The sequence below is a fragment of the Amphichorda felina genome, assembly GCF_050947745.1.
Source record: "Amphichorda felina strain 45539 chromosome Unknown scaffold_5, whole genome shotgun sequence".
NCBI classification, from domain to species: domain Eukaryota; kingdom Fungi; phylum Ascomycota; class Sordariomycetes; order Hypocreales; family Bionectriaceae; genus Amphichorda; species Amphichorda felina.
Genome location: NW_028145045.1, coordinates 1 through 23,627, shown reverse-complemented (window position 1 = coordinate 23,627; position 23,627 = coordinate 1). Strand labels below are relative to the sequence as shown.

The window sequence follows — 23,627 nt, the reverse complement described above, 5'->3', positions numbered from 1 at the left end:
CTTTGTTGCACCCGTGATAAAAGCTCCTTCCAATATCTCGTTGGACAGCTCATCTTGGATCCAAGAAGTCTAGCTGTATATAGGTATGCAAAATAGTAATATTCCAGAATAATCCAGATGCCGCTGCCCTTGGCACCAAAGTTGTGAGAGCCTGAGAGTTGGCCATGTGGCGCCGCCGCGGGCCGGCGACGGCATCTGAATTCTGGGATGCTTATTTTGTGGGCGTAAGTGAGCGACAGAACACATCCCCGTAGTAAGGTAGCCACTACAATGAGTGCCATGCCCTGAATTCTTACCAAGTATACTATACCTCCAGTATTCCCGCACAGAGCGAGTTGGGGGTGATGAAGTTGCCTGAAACGGCTAGCCTTGCCGCGCAGAGGGCGACCCTGAGGCAGCGGGCCAGACATGATTTTGAGATTGTACAGAGTACTCGGCATAGTACGTTCTATGGAAAGGTGTTCATACAGATACCAGCTCTGACTGGGGTGACCAGCTGGTACCCAGCATGTTATTTGACCCCAGCAGTGAACACAGGAATAAGCCCCGTCTGCCGTTGCATGCATTTGCACAGAGGGGTTAGCGCTGCCGCCCTGCAAGGGACCAAGGGTTCCGAGTTCTCATATTCCCCGGACGGCATTGAGCAATCGGCCTGGAATTCGCCAAGTTTTGTAGCACTGCTCCGGAAGCAGTAGGTACTCTTCGTGGCTAGCCTCGCAGAGCCGCACGCTATGCTCTAGCCGCACCGAAAGACCCGCCAAGGTCAACCCGCCAAGGTCAACTCACAACCAGATAGGCAGTATCCGTACCTCCTTGGGATGCCCTGGCGCGTCTATGACTTCTCTAACGACGAGTATTTGCTTTGCGCGGCCATGGTACAGGCGCCACGTTCTACCGTCACGGACAGAGGGAGGAAAGCCTCGTGGCGCATCCGGACAAGGGAGGACGAGAAACTGGAGCCCTGGTTGCAGGCGCCCCGCGGCATCATCGAGGGCTTCAAGGAAGCATGGCTGAATCTGGACTGGGTGGCAGACAGAGCATGCGTTTGTTCGTATCGGTTGTCTCGGGAAACGGGATGTCCAGAGGTCTTAGTTGTCCTGGGCGATGAATAAGGAAGTCATCTATATGGTATAGATTGGACTTGTCCCAGGCCCATCTAGATACATAACACATCTCGCTTCGAACACAGTCTGCAAATACTCGTTGTTTCTTACTTATATTCACAACGCTGTACTACTCAGTACGGCTCCCGCACGAACCGCGTCGTCCACCCTTTTCCGTGGGGAACAAGTCTTGCAGCTTCAATACTGTCCACCAAAATGAATGTCTTAGGCAGGCCATCGCATTTTCCGATGCAATTACCCTTTCAAATGGTCGATCCCATGGCTACGATCCCGCCAGTTGAAGATCTGTTCAAGTGCTCAACCGAGGGCCCTTGCCAGACGACCGCCTGCACACCGGCACAAGTCGGCATTATTTCGTCGCACCCAAACAACTTGGATGTTTCGGTCCGTATACTGGTGTCCAAGGCCTCCAAAGAAACCTTTGATCGAACGGCACGCACGTGGCGTACAGTAGCTAGCCGCATCCCAGCCTTGCGGACTAGCATTCGAAGTTCTCCTGAGGGAGTACACTACCAAACAATATCAGACCATCCCAACCCCATCAAACGCAACAGAAGCGGTGCAGAAGATGTCAAGGATGGAGCATATCTAGATCTGATAGCAGAAGGTGACGAATGTGTAGTGTTTCTACACGTCCACCGAGCCCTCGTGGACCAGGCGTCACTGGCTCTGATCGTGAACGAATTCTTGCTATGTCAGGATGGCCATACTCAAGGACTCCGGCCGCTGATGGCCAAATACATAAACCATCAGTCAGTCAAAGATGCCGATAGTTCTACTAAGCACTGGAGAGAGGCCTTCCACAGTGTAGGATCTCAACCGCGGCTCCATTCCTTCCCCCTCGACCACCAACGGCCTCGCTCAGAAACAACAATCACAGCTCCCGGGGATCTTTTCCAAACAACCCTAGAGTTTGCGGGAAGATACGATATTCGTCTGGATGATCTGGTCTACGGGGTATGGGCTATTGTGTCTACTCGGCACATGGGCCCGGGTCAAGACACATCCGTCTTTACAGTGACTGGGCGTGATCGGTCATTCCGTGGACACGATACAGTCATCGGGCTAGTCGACCAGGATTTCCCCCTAATTATTTCTGCTCCAGGAGACATGAACTTTCTATCGTGGATTCGCCAAGTCGAAAACATTGCTGCCAAAGCGTCTGCCCATGCGCATATTGGCTTCAAGCGCATTCTCGAGACAGCTTCGGCAGGGCGTCCTCAAGTCAAAGTTTGCATCAACATGATCAACGATGATCAGCAGCTTATGACTGACGATGACGACTTCTCATTGGTGTTCAATCTATCAGTATCAACAGAGTTAAAACTAAGCATGCGGCACAACATGTCTGTTCAGCGGTGCGACGTCCGAGTACTCCTGGATCACTTTACGGCAACGCTACACCACGTGTTGGAGAATCCTCAAACAAGCATCTCGGCTCTGGAAATCATGTCGCCAATTGAGAGGCAGCTCTTGAAGGAATATGGAAAATCCGCATTCAGGCCTAGCCGGGGTCTGATGCACAGGTTAGTTGAGCAGCAAGCTAGGTTGAGCCCCGACGCCGACGCTGTGCAGTTCGAGATGGACGCACCACTCACGTACTCGACGCTCAACCGACGTTCGAACCAGTTGGCTCGCCATTTGCGCCAATTCAGAGCGGCGTATATTGTGGTCCATATGCGAACATCTGCTGACTTCATCGTCGCGCTTCTGGCCATCCTGAAAGCTGGAGCTGCGTATGTCATCTTGGATCCTGATGCCCCTGCTGCGCGGAAATCCTCTATTATCAACGACGTCCAGGCGGATTTTGTCGTCGTTGATGAAACTACGGCTGGCGAGTTTAACAATGAATACCTGATGAGCCATCTTCTAGACCAGGCTAAAGATAATGAAGATGGCCACCTCAAGGCGGACCAAGCGGCTGACAGCATTGCATACGTTATTTACACCTCAGGATCCACTGGCAAGCCAAAAGGGGTCCTCCTTGAGCATCAAGCCGCATTTAACGGCCTGCTGGCTTTCCCACAACACGAAGTCGCGAATCTCCGCCAACTCCTCTTCTTCAACCCTGTTTTTTCGGCCGCCCAGAGGTCCATTTGGGCTACCCTGAGCGTGGGCGGCTGCTTGTGCCTAGCCAGCAAAGAAAATCTCACAGTCCATACGGCCAAGACTATCAACATGATGAAGGTCAGTTCCATCGATATGACATCGACTACTGCGACACTGATTTCCCCCGATGAGGTGCCATCCCTGCGGCGGATCACATTGGGGGGAGAAATGGTGAATCCTACTATTATTAAGACATGGGCAACCAGGGTTCAGCTTCTATCTTCTTATGGCCTCAGTGAGTGTACGCAGCTCAACTGGCGCCACAAGCTGCAAAATCATGTCGGCGCCCGTATCATCGGACAACCACTTGATACAACAACGTCGTATGTTCTCGCCCCCGGAGGCACAAGTCTTTCACCTTTGCTTGTCCCCGGAGAGCTGTGCCTGGGGGGTCCCCAGCTTGCAAAAGGATACCTAAATCATCCTCACGAGACAGAAAAGAGGTTTATACGCAACCCGTTTGGGCAAGGGAGGCTGTACCGAACGGGCGACACGGCCATCCGCCACGCCGACGGATCCATTGAGTTGATTGGGCGAATTGACTTCCAGGTGAAGATAAACGGACAAAGAGTCGATCCCAGTGAGCCCAATACCGTCATTCAGCTCCATGAGAAAGTGGAACAATCGGCTGTGGTTCCCACTCTCGTGGGCAACAAGACGGCCCTCGTGGCTGTCGTCATCAGTCGGATTGACGACGATGGCTGGGAATCTCTTGTCGAGAACCTTCGTTCATTCCTCTCCACAAGGATGCCGCTCTACATGATACCGAGCTACTGGGTGGCCGTGTCCGAACTATCTCTAAATGCCAACGGGAAAGTCGACATGCCGGCAATCCGAAGCATGGTTGAGGACATGGCCCGCTCGGGTCAGTTGCTGCCGAACCGGTCCAATACCGGAATCATAGGAGCTACCTTGACTGCTACCGAGAGCGTGCTTATAAAACTCTGGTCCGAGTTCTTGCCAGTCTCGGAGTTGGAAATCTTACCCGAAGACTCGTTTGTGTCCCTAGGAGGGTCATCTCTGGAGGCGATTCAGATCGTTTCACGGCTCCAATCTCAGCATTCGCTGATTCTGAGGGTTGAGGATATCATTCTTAGCGACTCGCTCTCTCGTGTTGCTAGCCTCGCTCAGACTAAATCTGGGGGGACCAAAGTAGATGGCAATGGCGCCACGCCGGCCAAGTTTGCCCTCCTCGCTGCGCCAGCCTCCTCAGAACTCCACGGGATCAGCACCTCGGAGATTGAAGATGCCTTTCCGGTCACCCCTTTTCAAGAGGCTGTCATTGCACATACCATGATGGGCGGGACAAGTTATACCTATAGCCGGGCCTACAGCTTTGATGGACACAGTCCTGAAGCCGTCAAGGATGCACTAGTGTCGTTGATAGAATCTGACGGATTTCTTCGAACGACCTTCTTCCCCGAAGGGTCGTCATTCTTGCAAGTTGTGCGGAAGTCTGCCGATATCCCTTGGGAGACATCTAATATCAACCTAAAAGAGTATTTGCAACAGGAGATATCAAAGCCCATGCATGCCGGAGGGCTGTGGTGGAGGGCAGCTGCCTTACCTGGGAGTATCCTGGTCATCACTCTTCACCATGCTCTTTTTGATTACTGGTCCAGTGACTTTCTCCCTTACGACCTTTCATCTCTTCTCTTGGGAAGACCCCAAGTCGATCGACCAGTCTTTAGTCGCTATGTTGAGCATCTGCACCAGCATGACGACATCACTATGCAAGAGTTCTGGATGAGCTATCTCGATGGCGTACGGCCGACTAGGCTTGGAGGCTCTCGTGATTACCCCGAGACTACAGCTACTGCCAAGCTAGATGGCAACATCAAGAGCGCTGCATCTAAGCTCAGAGTCACGCCCAGTGTGCTCGTCTACGCGTCATGGGCGGTAGTCCTTTCCCTTGCTGGAGATGTGGATGATGTGGTCATGGGCGTGACACTCTCGGGGAGAGACGCACCAGTTCAGGGTATCCTCCACCTGAACGGGCCTGCCCTCCAGGTGGCTCCGCTTAGAGTCAAAGTCGATAAGGAGATCTCACTGAGAGCTCATCTGGAGAACGTCCAGTCCAGCCTTTGGGATGTTGCCAAGCATTCTCAGTATGGACTCCGGAACATCCTTAAAGCAAGTGGGCAGCCAAAGGATCTTCTCGATACGGCAGTGAACTTTTTGATCAAGATGCTGCTACCTACGCTTCCCGGAGGGTTGCGAAGGTTGCCCGAGCAATGTGTTGGTCCTCTGGAGAATGTCAAGCTTGAGCTCAGCGACCAGACTTTGGATCGCATAACTTTGTCCTCGACAATGGAACCAGAGTTTGCTCAGGTTCTTGTAAACTCTGTCGCGACCATCTTGCAAGCAGCATCCGATGCCCCGCTCAGCAAGATTAGCCACTTCAGGCTGGTGCGACCGGCTGGGGAGGTCGCCAAGGGGCTTGGTCTCAAAGAAGAGCCAAATAAGCAGTTCGTTGAACACGGGGACAGTCAATCTGGAGAACATGTAGAAAGGCCGCCCGAGGATTGGGTCTTTGCCTCGGCGACGAGCTCGGACCAGGGAGAGCACGGGGGGAGATCACTAGAGGATTGGAGCTCTGCTTCATCGGCGAGCTCAGACCAGGAACTTGGGCACTCTGCACTCCAGAGAATGGCCGCCTCGTATCCAGGGAAAACAGCAGTTGAGGACGCCTCCGGAAACAGAATATCATATGCGGGACTGGCTATCAAGATCAACCAGCTTGCAGGTCTGTTACAAGAAAACGGAGTTGGGCTGGAGCAGCTGGTGCCCCTTATGCTTGAGAAATCTATCAACACCATCGTGGCCATGTTCGGTGTTTTGGCGGCCGGAGGCGCCTTTCTGCCCTTGGGTCCAGAGAACCCTAGGGAAAGGAACCTGGGTATCCTTCAAGACTCGGAAGCCAGGATTGTCATTACAGATCGACTGAACGCAGCCTTCTTTGATGGCTCTGTGTATCAAGTCATTGTGATTGACGATGTGGCGTGGGATATGATTCCGATCAAACCACAATTCGTGCCTGGGATGACGCCAGATAGTCTTGCCTACGTGATATACACATCTGGCAGCACTGGTAAACCAAAGGGAACCCTGCTCACTCACAGGGCGCTCTCAACCGCTGTCGATGGAATCATCGACTCAATGAATAGAGGCAGCTCAGACCGGGTTCTGTGGTCCCAAAACTATTCTTTCGACGGCTCCTTCTTCTCGCTCTTCTCAGCTCTCTCGAGCGGCTGCACGCTGTGTGTTGCTCCGCAGAACACCATCGTGGCCAACATTGCAGAACTGATAAACAAAATGAACGTCAACCATGTCACCATGACGCCATCGATGGCAAGTCTCTTCCATCCCGACGACGTCCCCACTCTCGAAGTGCTAGGTACAGGAGGAGAGGCTGTGAGCTCCTACATGCTGGAGGTATGGGCGCCGCGCATCACTGTATACAGCGCCTATGGACCTACTGAGGCAACGATTTGCGTCACCAACCGGGTTGTGACTCCGGAATTGAACCCGCGAAACATTGGGCGCCCGTTCCGGAACGTTGGCGCACTCATTCTAGATCCGGACACAATGGATCCTGTGCCCCGGGGAAGCGTTGGGGAGCTTTGCGTCTCTGGTCCTCAACTGGCTAGAGGTTACCTGAACCGGCCTGAAGCTACAGACAAAGTGTTCCACACCCTCCCTAATGGAAGGTTTTACCAGACTGGAGACCTTGCTAAGTGGTTGCCAAACGGCGAAGTTGAATTACTGGGACGCAAGGATAGCCAGGTCAAAATCAATGGCTACCGCGTTGAGCTCGGCGAGGTCGAGAGCGTCATCATGCAGTCAGGTCTATTCGGCCAGTGCGCCGTCATTGCGGCAACGGTCCTCAAGAAGAAGCAACTCGTCGCATTCTACTCGGAATCCATACAGACACCAGGCGAGGCAGAAGAAGGAGGTCTTCTTCTTCCACCCGGACGAGCCCTTGATGTGGATCACGTCAAGGAGCAGCTCACTACGCTGCCGCGGTACATGGTCCCTACCATATGGCTTCCTGTCTCTAAACTACCTGTAATGGTTTCTGCAAAGGTTGACAGGAAGCGACTGGGAGCACTGGCCGAGTCTATGGGAGACCACCAGCTCAAAGAGTACCTACCTCAGAAAGAAGCCGCCGACGTAAGCTCGGAGGAAGAGCTCAGATTGCAGTCGTTCTGGTCTACACTCTTCGACACGCCAGCAGAGGATATTCACGCGAATTCAACTTTTCATGAAATGGGCGGAGATTCCATCTCGGCCTTGAATCTCATAAGCTCGCTCCGCCGACTGGGACACGACATTAAGGTCAATGACATCCTCTCGAGGCCCACTCTTCGAGAGCAGGCGGTGCTATTAAGCCAGCAACAGGCTAACAATGAGACTACCACACCGGCAATTGTGGCGCCCAGAATGAAGTATCAACCATCCGACTTGGTATATGACCGCCTGTCTCAGATGGATATCTTCCCAGACGACATCGAGGACATCTACCCTTGCAGCCCAGGTCAAATCGAATTTCTGACCCAGGGAAACAAGCCAGAGCAGTTCTGGCAGCTAATGGCAGTGCGGGAACTTCCAAATGACTTTGACATTGATCGTTGGATTCATCTCACCACCGAGCTTACCAAGAGAAATCAGATCCTACGCGCTCTATATCTCTACTCCGACGACGAGAAGAAGGACGCTAGGACGGCCGTTCAAGTTGTGCTAAAGAACCCACCACTCAATCTAGGGTACCGCTCATACAGTACCGAAGAAGAGAAGCAACAAATGATAGAGGCCGAGTGGGAAGACCGCTTCGATCCACAGAAGCCTTTTGTGCGGTATACCATTCTACAAGGGCCTCGGGATGGTGAACGAGACCTAGTAGTGAAGCTTGACCATGCTTCTTATGACGGGACTCTTCTACACATCTTCGATGACCAATTCAAGGCTCTTAGCCGCAACTTGCCTATCCCTAAGCATACTCCCTTCAAGGAATTCATCGGCCACGTCATCTCGACCCCCAAGCAGCCCCAGCTCGACTACTGGATCAGCCAACTACAGAACCACAGCTTTGACTTCCCTTCCACCGCTGCCGACAATCCGGTGCTTTCCAGAATGGAAGTTGCGAAAGTCGGCACCTCAGTGGACGTCGATGCCCTCGCAAAGTCGAGCGGCGTCACCCCCCCAATTGTCTTCCAGACGGCCTACTCGCTGCTCCTAGCACACCTCAGCGGGTCGCGCGATGTTATCTACGACAATCTCATCACGGGCCGCAACGTGGCACTTGACAACCCACAGTTAATTGACGGAAACTGCGCCAACTTCCTGCCCTTCCACAGTCGCATAGCTGATGGCGAGGCAAAGTCGATGGCGAGTCTTCTCCAGGCCACGCAAGCGGCATTCTGGACGTCGACTGAGAATGGCCTCGTATCACTTGGCGAGATATACGAGGCCCTGGGCCGCGACCGCTCTGTGGCAGCGGCAAAGTGCCTCTTTTGCTTCCAGCCGTTTGACGCGGTGTCCGCGGCAGAGATGCAGGATCCCATGCGCTGGATTGTCATGAAGATGAGCAAGAATAAGATGCACTTCAACTACGCGTTGCAGTTAGAGGTAGTTAAAGCTGCCAACAAGGGCGAGTACGTGCTGCGCCTCGGATACGATGAGAGGGTGTTCACGGTGGAGGAGGCACAGGTGGCTCTAGGGTGGTACGTCAATTGCTTGGACAGCATGGGCAAGGGGAAACTGGTGGAGGAATTAGGAATCTAATGCCCTTGCATGGTATCGCCCCGATTTCACTTGTGGCGCTGGATACACCAACCACTATTACTGTTAATATATAGGCAAAGGAGGCCATCTCATATTATGAACTACATGCAATTGGTGAAAGTTGGGAGTGATGTCAATCTTGGTGCAAAGGCTTGGAAATTTGTGGATCTTATTGTCGGGAATCGGTAGATTTTGATTTCGCATAAATATACTACGTACAAGGCTGTGAAACATATACTCATTTTGACTGGAGAATACTGAACTCGATTCTTTTGAAGTAGTTCGAGTTGAAGAGAGTCAAGTATAGTAGACGCACTGGGCACTTGGTACGGGCAAAAACTGGAAATGTTGTTGGTAGACGGGGCAGGTCTGAATGACCCTAACGTGGCGCATCACAGCTGCTCTAACATCGGGAACAGAGATGTCGCTCGCTCGACCTCTTTTAACAGACAATAGTTATATTGCACATCTAATGCGGAGATTTCAGGAGGAATGACCATGGCCATGAGTCTGACTGTATTCTGTTGCAGACATTATGCCTTCTGACCAACAAAGACAAAGCGTCGGACCTTCCACGCAACTCCGTGTCTAGATTCCTCCACAGCCTTGTTATACAGCTCGCTAAGCTCATTTTTCGCATCTCCCTTCAGTCTGCTGATAAGTTCCTGGAACAGGCCGAGGTAGTTAATCTGATCCAGTGACAGTAGGTAGTCGTCGGTCCAGAAATCGTCGGCATGGACGTTCTGTAGGCCTTGCCCTGTAAAGGTATTCGCGAGGCCAGTTGACCAGCTACACAACTCGGCTTGTAAGAAAAGTAAACTTTGAGCATTCCCATGATGTGGTAAACTTACGACTTGGTGCCCTTGGACCGAAACTTGGCATCGAGACCTTGGATGAGTTTCTCCGAATATTCGGACACGACTGAAGGGTCGCTCTTTACGAGAGGACGGTTGCCGGCGTCGTCATTGGGCTCCTCCCACTGCAGGTAGCCGCCCGGCTCTGTAAGCACGGGGAGCAATATTGTGAGCTGAGGCTACTATGACAGACGGCATCAGGGTAGAGGTGATAGAGGGGTTTACGTACTGACAAGCTTCAAAAGATTGCGGATCACGGGTACAGGATCGCCGCCTGCCTGGTTTACTACTTGAACTAGCAGGCGAGCGTGCACAACGTCGTACTTCTCAACATATTCGGGAGGGATATCTGCGAGAATATCGAGGTGGTGAAAGGACACACCAGGAGGGTTAAATCCAGGTGCTGGACATTGTTCAATCGAGATATCGAGGCCGTCGAGCCGTGCATTGGGATATTGACGCCACAAGTCAAGGAGCCAAACACTGCGGAGACGCATCAGAATACTGGAGCAATACGAGGAAGAGAAAGCAGCAGTACCCAGTGCCTGTGCCCACATCGGCAATGGAGATGTTCGGGCCGGAGAGCTTTATGGAGGGGTGCAGGACAAATCCGAGGGCCTCTTTCCAGATGTAATGCTGGAGGTTGAGGCGTGTGGAAGCTAGCACATCTCGATTGAGTCTGTAAGGATCTCTGGCCGTCGAGTCTGACATGGTTGTTTGTGCGTAAGTAGCAAACACGGGTTTGGGGATCTCAATGAGAATAGTGCTTGGAATGAGTCTGGGATTCGATGGGCCCAAGGACTTTTAAAACTTCAAAGGCATGGGCGAAGTATGCCACTAGGCGGCTGATAAAATCCGGGGCAGGTTTATCTTGGATACTCCTAGGTAGGTCTGCCGCCGAAACCCGCCGACTGGCGAGTCGCGACATTGGTATTTGTCTCCAATCCATACATTACCGCCCCATGCCGATCGCCGCCCTTTACCCAGAGGAAATTCATTGCTTGTGTCTTTGTCATAGCAGCATTATTGAACCAAAATTCGCAGTTTGGGAAGAACGGGCAAGACTGCAAATGCACGAAGACCAGGCCCAGATTGCTGCCGACGAGGTTACTGCACTCTATGCCTGTGGGAGCATCATGATACCAGGCGTCGGTGCTCCTGGGCGCTAAGGCTAGGCGGAAATTCGCAGGTCGAGTTAGTCCAGTGTCCAAGCCAGATCTACCAAGAAGAACCGGAATAATCCCCGCCCCGCCTGGTATACACGTGCATACATAGACACGCACCGTGGGTAAGCGGGTTTCATTTTCACATCGTATTGATGCAAGTCACGATGGTGCTTGCCGCTCAGGGTCTTCTCCCACATCATGGTGTTACCCAGGATGCAAGCCACAGCGGCACGTTCGAGTAGCGTTGCCGCCGGGTGCCAACATTTCCTGCATTAGCGCTCCCGCCAGTATCCATCGTTGGACCCTGGCATAAACTGTTCATCATCCAACGCGGACAGAGAAACATCAGCGCTTGTCAACGGCGCGTTCCGGACTGCGAAGTATCATGGCTCTGCTCCTCGAAAATGGCTGTAGGCAGGTAGCTACCGGCCCCCTTCGAGCTCCTTTAAAAGCTCGCTGACAGGCTTCTGTGATGATATCCCCGCGCTAAGAAACCTGATCTTTTACCACAATATCCCCCTGCTGTCTTTTCAGTGCTCCCTCGTATACATCATGCCTGACACGACAGAAGTCAACGGTACCCTTAGCGGGAAGGCTCTCATCGAGGGAATCAATATACACAATCCCGATGCCCTCCATGAAGAGAATGCAGAGATATTGAGGAGGTTCCCTTTCGAGCGCCACATGTTCGCCTTGCTGGCTAGGTCTCGTGGTCTGTTCCCACCGCTCTGGGATTGGCTTCACCGGCTGCTGGACGGCAACACGCGCACCATCCAGGTCCTAGACTACCAGCTTGTTGTTCTTCGTATGGCCGGGACCGTGGGGGCCGACTATCTATTCTCCATCAACGCCCCCGTGTCCAAGGCCTTCGAAATGGGTACCGAAAAGATCGAGGCGCTGAGCAAGGGGCTCAAGTCCGAAGAGTTATTCGCCATGGGTGTCTGGTCGGAGCGGCAGCAGTGCATCATCACACTGGTGGATGAGTCTATCGCAACATTTACAAACAAGGAGGAGACTATTGCATGGGCAAAATCGCAGATGACAGACGACGAGGTGGTGGAGCTCTTCATTGTCCTGGGCATGTACTCGATGCTTGCTCGCCTCACGCGAGGTCTGAGGGTCCAGCCAGACCCCCCTGTACCACATCTTGAGCAGACTGCCCGTCGCGATATAACGAAGAATGCCGACGATTCATAGGGGGGTTTTTTTTAAACAAAAACAAAAACAAAAACGAAAAAGAAAAAGGAAAAGAAGTAATCAAGAAACCATTATTCTCTATTAATGTGTTCCGCAACGATAATATTAACCTTTCTTATCATGTTGACCGGTAGGAGTTACAGGTTTCCCCGATAACTCTGCCTGGCATCGCGATGTTCGAAAACCTGGAGCTCGCCATGAAATCTATCCCATGCTTGAGACGTTATGATTGGGGCAGTGATATAAGCATCAAGCTCTGAAGTCTGCCTGTCGCGCAACAAAACAGGGACAGCAGCGTTATATGCCTCTGCTAATGTGTCGAGGAAGCCTGTCCTTGTGACAAGGCCGTTTTCAACATACCAGCTCAAATCACTTTCAATAGAAAGATTCTCAAAAAGACGCAATACCTGTGGTGGTACCTCTGCGTCTCGAGCTGCTTCGTATGCCATGCGATGACCGATCGCCTCGATCAAGGATCGACAGCGGGGCAATATATGGCTATTAAATTCTTCACCACGATGCTGCTCATAACCGCCTAGGCTGACAATCTTCTCCTTTGCTTCAAGGAACACGCCTCTTTCATGCCGAGCCAAGGCCGTGTCCGGATATCGCGGTTTCGGCAAATGATATTTGTCGCCGAGAAGTTCAGATGCAAGACCTAACAGGGCTGTGAGTGGGCATACCATACTAAGCAGTACTTGTCAGCGACTTACGTATGCACAATACTAATGTCTCTCCCTCTGCAATACAGTTTCCCTTGACACTGAGTTCCAATTCGCTGATTTGGTTATAGGCAAACAGACCTTGCCATCCACATCGCTCGGAAAACTCATTCAGAATTTTCAAAGCTTGCACTGTAGTAGTCTTGTAGATGGTGGCCAAGCCATGGCGCACAAGGGGCGAGTGACTCGGATCTATAAATCCCTTGATGGTCCATCGGGCAAATGCATCTAGGATGATGGCGTTGGTGAAGCCACGTAGAATTGGACGCTGTTGTGTGCTGAAAGCCAAGATTGGTATTCTCGCGCCATCGGCCGAGGCAGCGGTGAGACGCCGTTGACTGTAGCGAGCTGTAATTTCACTTGCCACCTTAATTGGCGCGATCATCGCAACACAGAGCGACAGTGTCCCAACCGGTACTCGCCAGATCTGCTTGAAGAAGTCGGCTCGCTGGTCTCTGGGCTTGGCACCGGAACCGAGAAGGGCTGTTGGTGGTAGGCGAACATGATCAAAACTAGTTATCGCATGGTCCAATGGCTTTGTGCCTGGACGTGTGGGTAGCGCGCGGGATGTAATTCCATGGTGCATAGCCTCGCCGTCAGCTATATTTACCAAGAACGGCTTTACTCCGTAGTCCATGTTGCCCGTTATCAAACGAGCAAATACAATGGCGACGCGAGGAACTCCGCATTGAGGAGTGCTAGGCGGCATCGCCTTCGCAGCTGACGGATTTGGAGTGTGCAGATCAAAATAGCCATCGGGCAGAAGTGTTGCTGTAGTCTCGAGGTTACGAGCGTCTAGCCCGTGGCCGATCTCTGTGAGCATGAAGTCACCACACATTTTGAATTCCATGAGGTCGTCAACTAATGCCGATAGGTCCGGACGAGAATTGATAAAAGAGCTAAGAGTGCCGATGCAGAGATTCAGGTGAATCGTCGCTATGGTAAAAGCAATCAGGTCGCGGACAGAGATCACTATGTATTATGAGTTTGATATATGCTGTATGGTAGTTCTAAAGGAAGGGATCATACGGTCAAAATGAAAGTCCCAAAATTTTGGCGTAAGGTATTGAATGTCGCTAACTGTGAGACCTTTACACATGTTATCCTTGAGTGCTGCTCGTAATCAGCGTTGCGGATACGTACCGCTATTTTTACACATTGTCCGGGCTCTGTCGTAGTGTAATCGAATTTGATCCGACGAAGCTGGGACATCTCGGTCCTTCGAGGCCGACCAGATGTCTAGATTCAGCAAGGACCGAGAAAAAGCCATGATTTCACAAGCAAACGAACTGAGTTGACAACGACACACTTTTGCGGTTTAAAAAGTAGTGTGGGTGTGTTGCCTTTTATTAAAAATAACGACTAGGGGTAGATGGAAGCACATACGCTTATAAATTCACTTGTACGTACAAGTACTGTAGATTGTTGCATATAACCCTGTCTTGTTACTGCAAGGCTTACAGTCACAGACCAACGAGCTGTCGAGACATTACATGGTCAAGAGCTCCCCACTTGAGGCGGCGCGGCCGTGCGTTAGATCGGCCAATGTATGCCTACTTATTCGTGCCTTCGCTGTGCACAATGGGGATGCCTGCATGAGCAGAAACGTTCTAAAAGCTTACTGCTTACTGATTCAGCATTGAGCCATGCCCGATATGTTCGCCAGGTTCTCCGGTATGAGTGCTCCGTATATTGGTCCACTGGATCAGGGGAGACTAATACGGAAGGTGCCATGGCATAAGATGCACGGCCTCGGGCCGGCTGAGAGATCCATTGGACTGCAAGATAGCGTCACCTACATCGGGGAGAGAAACAAGAAGATGCTAACCCTAATCCTTAATTCGACGCAGCTACGTTTTAAAGTATCAAGAAACTCTGATGTCGCGTTAGGTATAGTGAATGTTGGTTATTTATTTATCCTGGGCAGGCCTGGTTAGGGTTAGAGCAACTAAGCGCACTCCACTGTCTCCATGACCTTCTAAAAATATAGATTAATATATCCCTTTATATATTAAACAAGGGAACCGCAACCCAGGTTACCAGGACGCTTATTATACATTTAAAGACCCGAGTAATACCCTGAGTTGGGGACAGGGGCACCGCCGAGCTTAAAATGACCGGGTTGTAGGGTCTGGAAGATGCCCGTGGGATCGTAAAGAGAGGCAATCTTTTTAAGCTTCGCGACATTGTCGGCGCCGTAGCTAGCAATGACATCTTCAAATGGACTGGCGTAGTTCATGTAGATGTAGTCGTTCTGGACGCCGAGCTCCTTCGCCGAGGCATCGATACGCGTCAGCACCTCGGAGATAAAGGCGTAGATGGTCTGGTCGTCCGCTGCGTTCTCCCACCAGCACGCAATGTGCATCAGGTACAGGGGCCCGTCAGCAGGATCCAGCCCCAGGGGATTGCCGCCGTTCTTGCTCATATGATTCATCTGGCTCACAGTGATGCCCTGGAAAATGAGAACAGGGTTGGCGCCGCTAACGTCCGCGACGGCGGGGAGCTCCTCGAAGAAGATATCGCGGGCAATTTTGGCCATGTCGGCGTTAGCCTTGACAGTGAGGGCCCAGTAGACCTCGCGCAGGCCGTAGGGGTTCGAGTCCTGCTGCACGTCCGTGTACTCGTGTAGGATGCGGGTCTGCGTCGTGTCGGCGATGGGGGTGATGGCGTTGAACGCGTCAAAGATTGCAGCACCAGAACCATCTGCCTTGGCGTACCAAAGCTCCGTGGCGGCAAGCTTGAGGCCGTTGTTTTTGATCCAGGCAACCCAGAGACCGGCGTTAGGGTCCTGAGGTGAGTCGGCAACGACACCGGCAAAGGCATCGGTGACGGCGTCAAAATCGGTCTCAAGGAATGTCTTGGTACCACCCCATACCTGGCCACCAGGGAGAGGATGGGTCTCAAAGGTAAAGGCGGTCACGATTCCAAAATTATTGCCACCGCCTCGAAGAGCCCAGTACAAGCTCGGGTGCGACGTGGGGGTGGCGCGGACGATGATTCCCGATGCTGTGACAACCTGGGTTGAGTTAGTCAGATATCTATATGGAATCAAGGGAAACACATCAAGTGGAACTAATAAAGGAAGTACAGTTTTCTACAACGTACCTCGTAGCTGATGACATTGTCGCAGGCCCAGCCATGGACGTTGGAGACAAAGGATATCCCACCTTTAATAGTCTTGTTAGCCGGCTGCGTAGTCGATGATACGGCTGTTTGCATTCACTAACCTCCCAAGGTCAAACCGCCAGTTCCGACGGTTGAGACACGACCGCCAGTGACGGTAAGGCCTGACTTGTCAAGCTCCGCATAGACACTGGACCACCTGTTGCCGGGCTGTATGGTAACCGTTGTCTTGTCGTCCGAGAGTTTGATGCCATTGAGCTTCTCGAGGGCCACGGTGATGCCTCCTTCGATGTTCGACGACCCAGCAAAAGCAGCGTGACCACCGCTTTTGATGGCAAAGGGGCATTGCGTCAGTCGTGACAGCAATACGAGCACCGCAACATCGGCCGACCTTGCTGGCTTGAAGATGCAGTAGGGGTCGACCTCAGCCTGGTTCAGGGACCAGTAGGCGCCTGTGAACTCGCTGTAGGGCGCCTCATCCTGCGTGTAGACGGCGTCATCTCCGTAGATGGTGGAGAGTGAGAGACACTATTAAGCGTACAGAAGATCAGTATCGACATCGGGGCCGATGCATAGGAGATCTGATGAAATGTGGTGGAATAAGACTCACGGCAGCTGCGCAATGCGAGTTGGTAGAACGCTCAACCAAGTCGGATAGCTCAGGAAGCTGGGTGACATCGATGCCCAGATCGAGAAGGCCTTCGGTGACGTTGAAGTCCACAGGCTCAAAGGTCTGGGCGACAGCGGTGCCGACCACAGACCCCAAGACGGACAGAAGCACGGGGGTAATCATGGCGAAACACAAGTTTTGCTCACGTCTCTAGCAGGCGAGCAAGGCTGACACTGGACAAGGAGAGTGGCAATAGACGGGCCATCGGAGGATGATAAATAAGAAGGGAAACACGTCAGACATGGTCTCTAGGAGTCCAAATGCCATGGCCCCAGTATCGATATCGGCCCACGGCGACATTGCTGGACAAGTCATCTGGCCACGGAGATGACTGCGAGGCTGCGCAATTGCGGGGAGTCGGGGAGTCGGGGAGTCGGGGACCAAAGTCGACCCATTCATGAACTAACAATTCCAACCAACAAGGCCAAGGAATCAGGGACCATATGTAAGATGAGATTTGGCGTGTGTTGAAGAGAAATCCCGCAGAGGCAAGGGGGCCGGGGGTCCCAGGCCAGGTATTGGCGAGTTGGCCAAGCAGAGGATCCTAAAAGACCCCGACCAGAAAAAAAGGGGGCGTTTTCTCCACGCAAGTTTGCAACGGCGGAGATCACTCGGTTCGTCCCGAAGGCGAGTCGACATATAAATGGAAATGCCAATGAGTCGACGATGCTACAGGGCGTGGGCTCAACCCCTGAGTACAGGAGTTTCGACTTGCAGAATAGTGAGAACTTTAAGCCTAGCTCTCTATTCGGCGGGTTTTCGACTAGAATTCCCATGACCCTAAAGTGCGAAATTGGTGCGTGGTCCGTGCGTTCTAGTTGAATTCTTTTCCAGTTGGCCTCCACTGCTGATTAGTCTAAAAAATAAACCTAACCTAACCCAACTCCTATCGGTCAGCAGTTACGAGAGCGCCTATTCTAGATTAAATATATTAAAATTCCAGCGCCTTTAATCTAGAATCCTATCCCCAGACGGCATAACCACGAGCGGTATAGTAGGTCGTGGCGCGTATATCCGATAACGACCATTAATCAATCAACGCGCCTATCAATCAGTCTAATAGCCAAGGCGTAGGCAATAGCGACTAAGGAAATAACCGTAGAAGAGTATATATACTTAGTGGAGGAGTATCAGATACTGGTATATCAGCTATGTAGCAGTGGTATCAGGCCCGATAGCGGCATCGAGCGTTACTTCCGCGGCCATAGGGTAAAAGGGCGGCTTCTAGTAGATATCAAGGACTATACTAGCTTAATGGAGCTCTAAGACCCATCGGACGGCCCGCTACCTAAGGATAGGTTATCGCCGATCGCCCAGCTACCAGTACTACGTAGGTTTAGGTATCTAAGCTGCCGCTTTCTAACGATATCCCGGAAGAGCTTACAGCGATACTACCGAGAGGCCTAGCATATATTAGCCAGCCCCGGCCAGAACGACGGCGAAGTATATCTCCAGATATAGCTCCGGAGTAAGTTTACGCGGTATTAGATCATCGACGACGGCTACGGCACGAGGGGGGACGAGGATACCGAGCACGCGCCCGGCGACGATATATTTAATACTATGCTAGCCGAGTATACTACCGAGATCGATACTAAGGATACCAAGCGGCTCCGGAAGGGGGATATAGAGGAGGGTATCGACCGGGACTTATCGTAGGTTAAGAGGATACGGTGGGTGCGATATTTCGGCTCACGCGATAAGCTAAGGATCATGGAGGCGGCCGAGTAGGTAAGAAGCGCTAAGAGGAACCGGCAAGCGCGTAACCAGCCGCTAGACGACGCGGCGGCCGAGGAGGCGGCGCTGCTGATCCGGCTAGGCCAGAGCTTCGACCGCGAGATAAAGCGCTACTACTAGCGGCTAGATAGCGTACCCGTCGAGATACTATAGCTGCTTAGCAGTATATCGACCACGGCACTCGCCGGGATACCATTCGGGCGTAAGAGCATAGAGTAGTCGATAAGTAAGTACCGGTCTATCGGCTACCGCTACCTAGGATTCTACCTACGGGCCTACCGACTAGGGCGAGAAGAAGCATAGGAGTAGCTAGCTATACGGTTCACCGATAAGCAGTGGAGCTTGCTAGGCGACGTAGCGTATAAGCTAGATAGCGAGAGTAGTAGCTAAGACGGCGGCTTCTTTAGCGACCGGGAGGTCGATACGGAGGAGGAGGAGGATAGGGATAAGGAGGCTACGGATAGCTACGGTAGCCTAGATAAGGGTACGCTAGACCGGGCTATATTTATATTCCTAACTCGCTCGATTAAGTAAAACGTAGGCGGCGACGTCTATACGAACCCGCTGCTATGCTTCTACGTAACGCTCGGGATCAGGAGCCAGCCACTAGGCTACACGGAGCCATAGCTATATACGGGGATGCTTACGGGTATTATATGGTAGGCGCGGCTAGTATTCCTAGACGCCGTATTTAAGCGCTAGGGGGAGGAGCTAGAGGATATCAGCGTCGAGGCTATACTCGGCTTCCGCGACAAGCACGCTAAGTAGATATACGTTAACACGTATAGCGTGATTAGCACTATTATCGGCTAAATAGCATACGGTAAGGGCTACCGCCATAAGATAGGGGGCTAGGCGACGGTATGGTGGAGCGAGGATAAGTAGACGCTATTCTACTACGGCGAGGCGATCAGGGTCGAGGACTTTCGGCGCACGCTACGCGACTTAGTAACGGAGGCCGAGGCTACGCTAGACCGGATTATAGCCGGGTTATGGGATAAGGTCGGCGGTAGGTTAGAGCTCGGGAGGATCACGGATAGCTTAGTACGCTTAGGTACCGGGTAATCGTTTATGATAAACCTAAGGAACGAGTAGCTCTAGCCGGGACCCGGTGAGGTGATAGGTCTAGCTAGGTCGGCATTATAGGATACCGAGCGGAGCCGGTAGAAGGCGGGGCCGGCGAAGAAGCAGCTACGGTAGCTACGGTAGTTCCGGGAGGCTATGCTAGTGCTAGTATATACGTAGGCCGGGTAGCCGGGGCGGGGGCTAGAGGTAACGATGATACGGTACTACGACTCGTAGCAGCTAATCCGGAATATATTCGTGGTAGACGGGCAGGTGATACTAGTGATAGACCGGGATAAGTCTAAGGCGATCCGCGATAACAGGCGTAAGGTAGCACGGTTCCTACCCGAGCGGATCGGCAAGATAATAATCGCGTACGTAGCATAGCTGCTACTATTCGAGCGGATACTACGTAGTAAATATAGGCTACCGTAGCCGCAGGAGTAGATACTCGACTTCCTATAGCGGGATAGTAGCTCGGGGGTATAGGACACGGACCGGCTTAGCGGCGTGCTAGTACACGTAACGCAATCCGGCACGGGGGTATAAATCAGCACGGCGCGGTACCATATAGTAGCGATCAAGCTAGGGCGGCGGATCCAGGGGCTAGCGATAAGGTAGGCCGAGTCACGGATAGGTGACGAGGACGATAATAGGCCTATCGATATCGACCCGGCTACGGGTAAGGCGGTAGACTATAGCGGTAGCTAGAATATCGTATAGGACTTATAGGCGATACATAGGACGCGGATTACACGGTAATACTACGCCGTACATATCGGGTACCCAGGGAAGCTATAGCCGGAGATGATCGCGACGTTCCGGGAGATTAGCCGGCTATAGCACTAGTTTCTTAAGTACGAAGCAGGGGCACCCGACGCCGGCAGCCATCAGGGACAGGGCCAGGCAGATAACTACAGCCAGGGCCAGGCAGGGTCTAATAACTACAGTCGGGGCCAGGCAGGGTCTAATAACTATAATCGGGGCCAGGCAGGGTCTAATAACTATAGTCAGGACCCGGGCCGGCACAACTACAGTTATCAGAGGCCACATAGGGCGGCTAACATAGTCGCACGAAGGACCGGGCCTAGCAGAGGGCAGAAGAGGCCGCGGGGCGAGGGGGGCCCCGAGGATACGGGCACCAGGACCCAGAACCCGGGGCTAGCCAAGAGGACGAGGGCACGGCCCAGGTCAAGGCTATTAGAGGAGGAGATAGCTACCAGGCTACGGAAGCTACTAGGGCCGGGGGCGATATAGCGGACGGAGAAGCAGGCAACGAGCATAGAGGTGATCATAGGGCTAAGGCAAGACGAGGCGGCTATCAGTATACTACCGATAAGGGGCGGGAAGAGTATACTATTCATAGTACCGGCCGTGATAAGGGGGGGGGGCACGAATATCGTAGTAGCGCCGTTTATAACGCTGATAGATGATATCATCGAGCGCGTAGTAGGCATAGGGGTAGACTATATCCGGTTCCGGCTATCGCTAAGCGCAGGGCGGGAGGATATACCGCGGGCAGCATAGCTAGTAGTAGTAAGCGCGGATATAGCGGTAAGCAACGAGTTCGCGTTATATATAGACGGGCTTCTATACGCGGGGCTACTATAGCGGATCTTAATCGACGAGTACCATACGGCGATAATAGATACTAGCTACCGGGCCCGGCTAGGGACGCTAAAGAGCTTATACCGATTCCGGTGCCTAGTAGTATTACTAACAGCGATGCTGCTAATAGTACTAGAGGACTAGTTCCGGTAGGAGATACTAATGCCGGGGGCAACGATAGTACGGGACCGGATAACTAAGCTTAACTACCGGTACCGGGTAGAGTAGGTATAGCCGAGGAAGGCCGGGCTAGGAGACGCCGTAGCGGAGCGGATAGTAGAGACGGTACGATAGCTAGCACGGGGGATAACAGGCAGCTAAAAAGGGGTAGTATACTACCGGATTAAGGGGTAAAGCGAGGCGCTAGCAGAGGAGATCGGGTATAGATTCTACCACGGCGGGATAGCGGAGGTAGATCGGCGAGAGGCGCGGGAGGGCTAGGCCAGGGGGCGCGGGTACCGGTAGATCGTAGCGACGATAAGGCTCGGGATAGGTATAGATATAGAGGGGATCGTAGCGGTAATCTACGCGGAGTAGCTATACGGGATAGTAGACTTTATATAATAGACGGGGCGGGGCGCGAGGCGGGTAGATAAGGTAGTAGAGTCGATCATTATATACGATAGGCGGGCTACGAGGGAGGACTAATACTATAGCTTCGTAGACGAGAGTAATAAGGCGTAGATAAAGGCGTTTATAACGATACCCGGGTACCGGCGGAGGGTTATAGGGGTATTTATAGACGGCGTAGCGTACGAGAGGTACGGGGATATAGCCGGGGCGGAGCCATACGACTACTACTCGGAGGAGAGAGGGTCAGCGTAGTAGGCGTTTAGGCGGGAGGAGGGCCGGCGAGCTAGGATACTACGGCGGTAGCTAGATAAGGTAGCGGACAAATATATGGTATACTACATTCGGCGGCACTATAGGGGGCTAGAGTAAGGGGAGGTCGGGGAAGAGCCGCGGCATAAGGAGGAGGGCGGGTAATATAGGGTTATAGGTGGTGACAAGGCGTATAGGTAGGTATAACGGGAGATAAGGTTCGGATAGCTATTATACTACTTCTAGTATAAACTACCGTTAGACTAATACGAGGAGAGGTAGGAGGGCGGGGAGGAGGAGGGGATAGGGGCTTACCGGTACGCGGATAAGGTGCTACCGGTAATATTAATAGTAAGGCGGTTAAGGTAGGTAAGGAGGCTAGCGTAGGAGTAGTTTAGGGTAGAGGGTTCGGATAAGGTAGAGCTATATAGGTAGGCTAGGTAGGACCGGCGGTTCCACGGGAAACTAGGGATAAACGCGCTAGCGCTATAGGAGGCGGTTATCGAGGAGGCATATCAGGGGGGGAGGTATTAGTTTAGCTAGTTTAGGTAAGGTATTAGAGGAGGTTAGCTAGAAGGGGATTTATAGGTAAAAAGAATTTAATAGAAAGATTAGTAGGAGGTTATATAGGTAAGAGATATAAGAGGAGACTAAATAGGGATATGATTTTATATAAAGTAAAGCAGATAAATAGCTTATATTTAGAATAATAGAAGATAATAAGGTAATAGGTATTATATACTAAGTAAGGTAGATATTTAAGATAAGTTTATAAGATAACTAGAAGATAAAGTAAAATAACGTATAAGGTATATAAGGTAAGATATATATAGAGTATTTTTTAAGTATAATAGTTAAATAAGGTTAGAAGCGGTTATATAATATAAGGGTTATATATTAGACTAAGTTTTATATAGGGTAGGTAAAGCTTAAGGGTATTTTTATATATATAAGGTAGATACGGGTTAGATAACCCCGTAACCCGTTTATATATAGGGTAGATAACCCTATAACCCGTTTTTATATAGGGTAGATAACCCCGTAACCCGTTTATAAATAAGGTAGATAACGCTAGAAACCGTTTCTATATAAAGGTTAGATAACCCCGGAACCCGTTTTTATATAAGGTTAGATAGCTCTATATCACGTTATTATATAAGGGTTAGATAACCCCGGAACCCGTTTTTATATAAGGTTAGATAACCCTATAACCCGTTTTTATATAAGGTTAAATAGCCCCGTAACCCGTTATTATATAAGGGTTAGATAGCCCCGTAACCCGTTTTAAGATATAAGGGTTAGATAGCCCCGTAACCCGTTTTAGTTAGGGTTAAAAAGCCCCGTAACCCGTTTTAAGATATAAGGGTTAAAAAGCCCCGTAACCCGTTATAAGATATAAAGGGTAAATAACCCGGTAACCCGTTTTTATATAAAATATAAATAATAATATAAGTAATATTAATAGATAAAGATAAATAAGACCGAAACCCGTTTTAAGATATAAAGGGTATATTAACCCGGAACCCGATTTTATAATAAGGGTTAAGGTTAGGGTTAGGGTTAGGGTTAGGGTTAGGGTTAGGGTTAGGGTTAGGGTTAGGTTAGGGTTAGGGTTAGGGTTAGGGTTAGGGTTAGGGTTAGGGTTA

The 23,627-nt window shown here is 51.5% G+C and overlaps 4 protein-coding genes across 4 annotated transcripts; 2 read left to right on the top strand and 2 right to left on the bottom strand.

Moving 5' to 3' along the window:
• Positions 1 to 1,887: 1,887 nt before the first annotated feature.
• NRPS7_2 (uncharacterized protein) lies at positions 1,888 to 9,017 on the top strand (the record flags this gene model as incomplete). Its single annotated transcript, XM_083194264.1, has 2 exons — positions 1,888 to 1,896; positions 2,037 to 9,017. The coding sequence occupies 2 exons, from the start codon at positions 1,888 to 1,890 to the stop codon at positions 9,015 to 9,017; spliced, it is 6,990 nt and encodes a 2,329-aa protein (XP_083049177.1).
• A 533-nt stretch (positions 9,018 to 9,550) lies between these two features.
• ACO1O0_004830 (class I SAM-dependent methyltransferase) lies at positions 9,551 to 10,582 on the bottom strand (the record flags this gene model as incomplete). Its single annotated transcript, XM_083194263.1, has 4 exons — positions 9,551 to 9,806; positions 9,869 to 10,016; positions 10,101 to 10,354; positions 10,410 to 10,582. The coding sequence occupies 4 exons, from the start codon at positions 10,580 to 10,582 to the stop codon at positions 9,551 to 9,553; spliced, it is 831 nt and encodes a 276-aa protein (XP_083049176.1).
• A 1,007-nt stretch (positions 10,583 to 11,589) lies between these two features.
• Positions 11,590 to 12,234, top strand: ACO1O0_004829 (AhpD-like protein; the record flags this gene model as incomplete). Its single annotated transcript, XM_083194262.1, has 1 exon — positions 11,590 to 12,234. One exon carries the CDS (start codon positions 11,590 to 11,592, stop codon positions 12,232 to 12,234), a length of 645 nt encoding a protein of 214 aa, XP_083049175.1.
• A 2,781-nt stretch (positions 12,235 to 15,015) lies between these two features.
• Positions 15,016 to 16,872, bottom strand: ACO1O0_004828 (FAD-binding oxidoreductase; the record flags this gene model as incomplete). Its single annotated transcript, XM_083194261.1, has 4 exons — positions 15,016 to 15,972; positions 16,062 to 16,123; positions 16,184 to 16,607; positions 16,690 to 16,872. 4 exons carry the CDS (start codon positions 16,870 to 16,872, stop codon positions 15,016 to 15,018), a joined length of 1,626 nt encoding a protein of 541 aa, XP_083049174.1.
• Between the last annotated feature and the right edge of the window lie 6,755 nt (positions 16,873 to 23,627).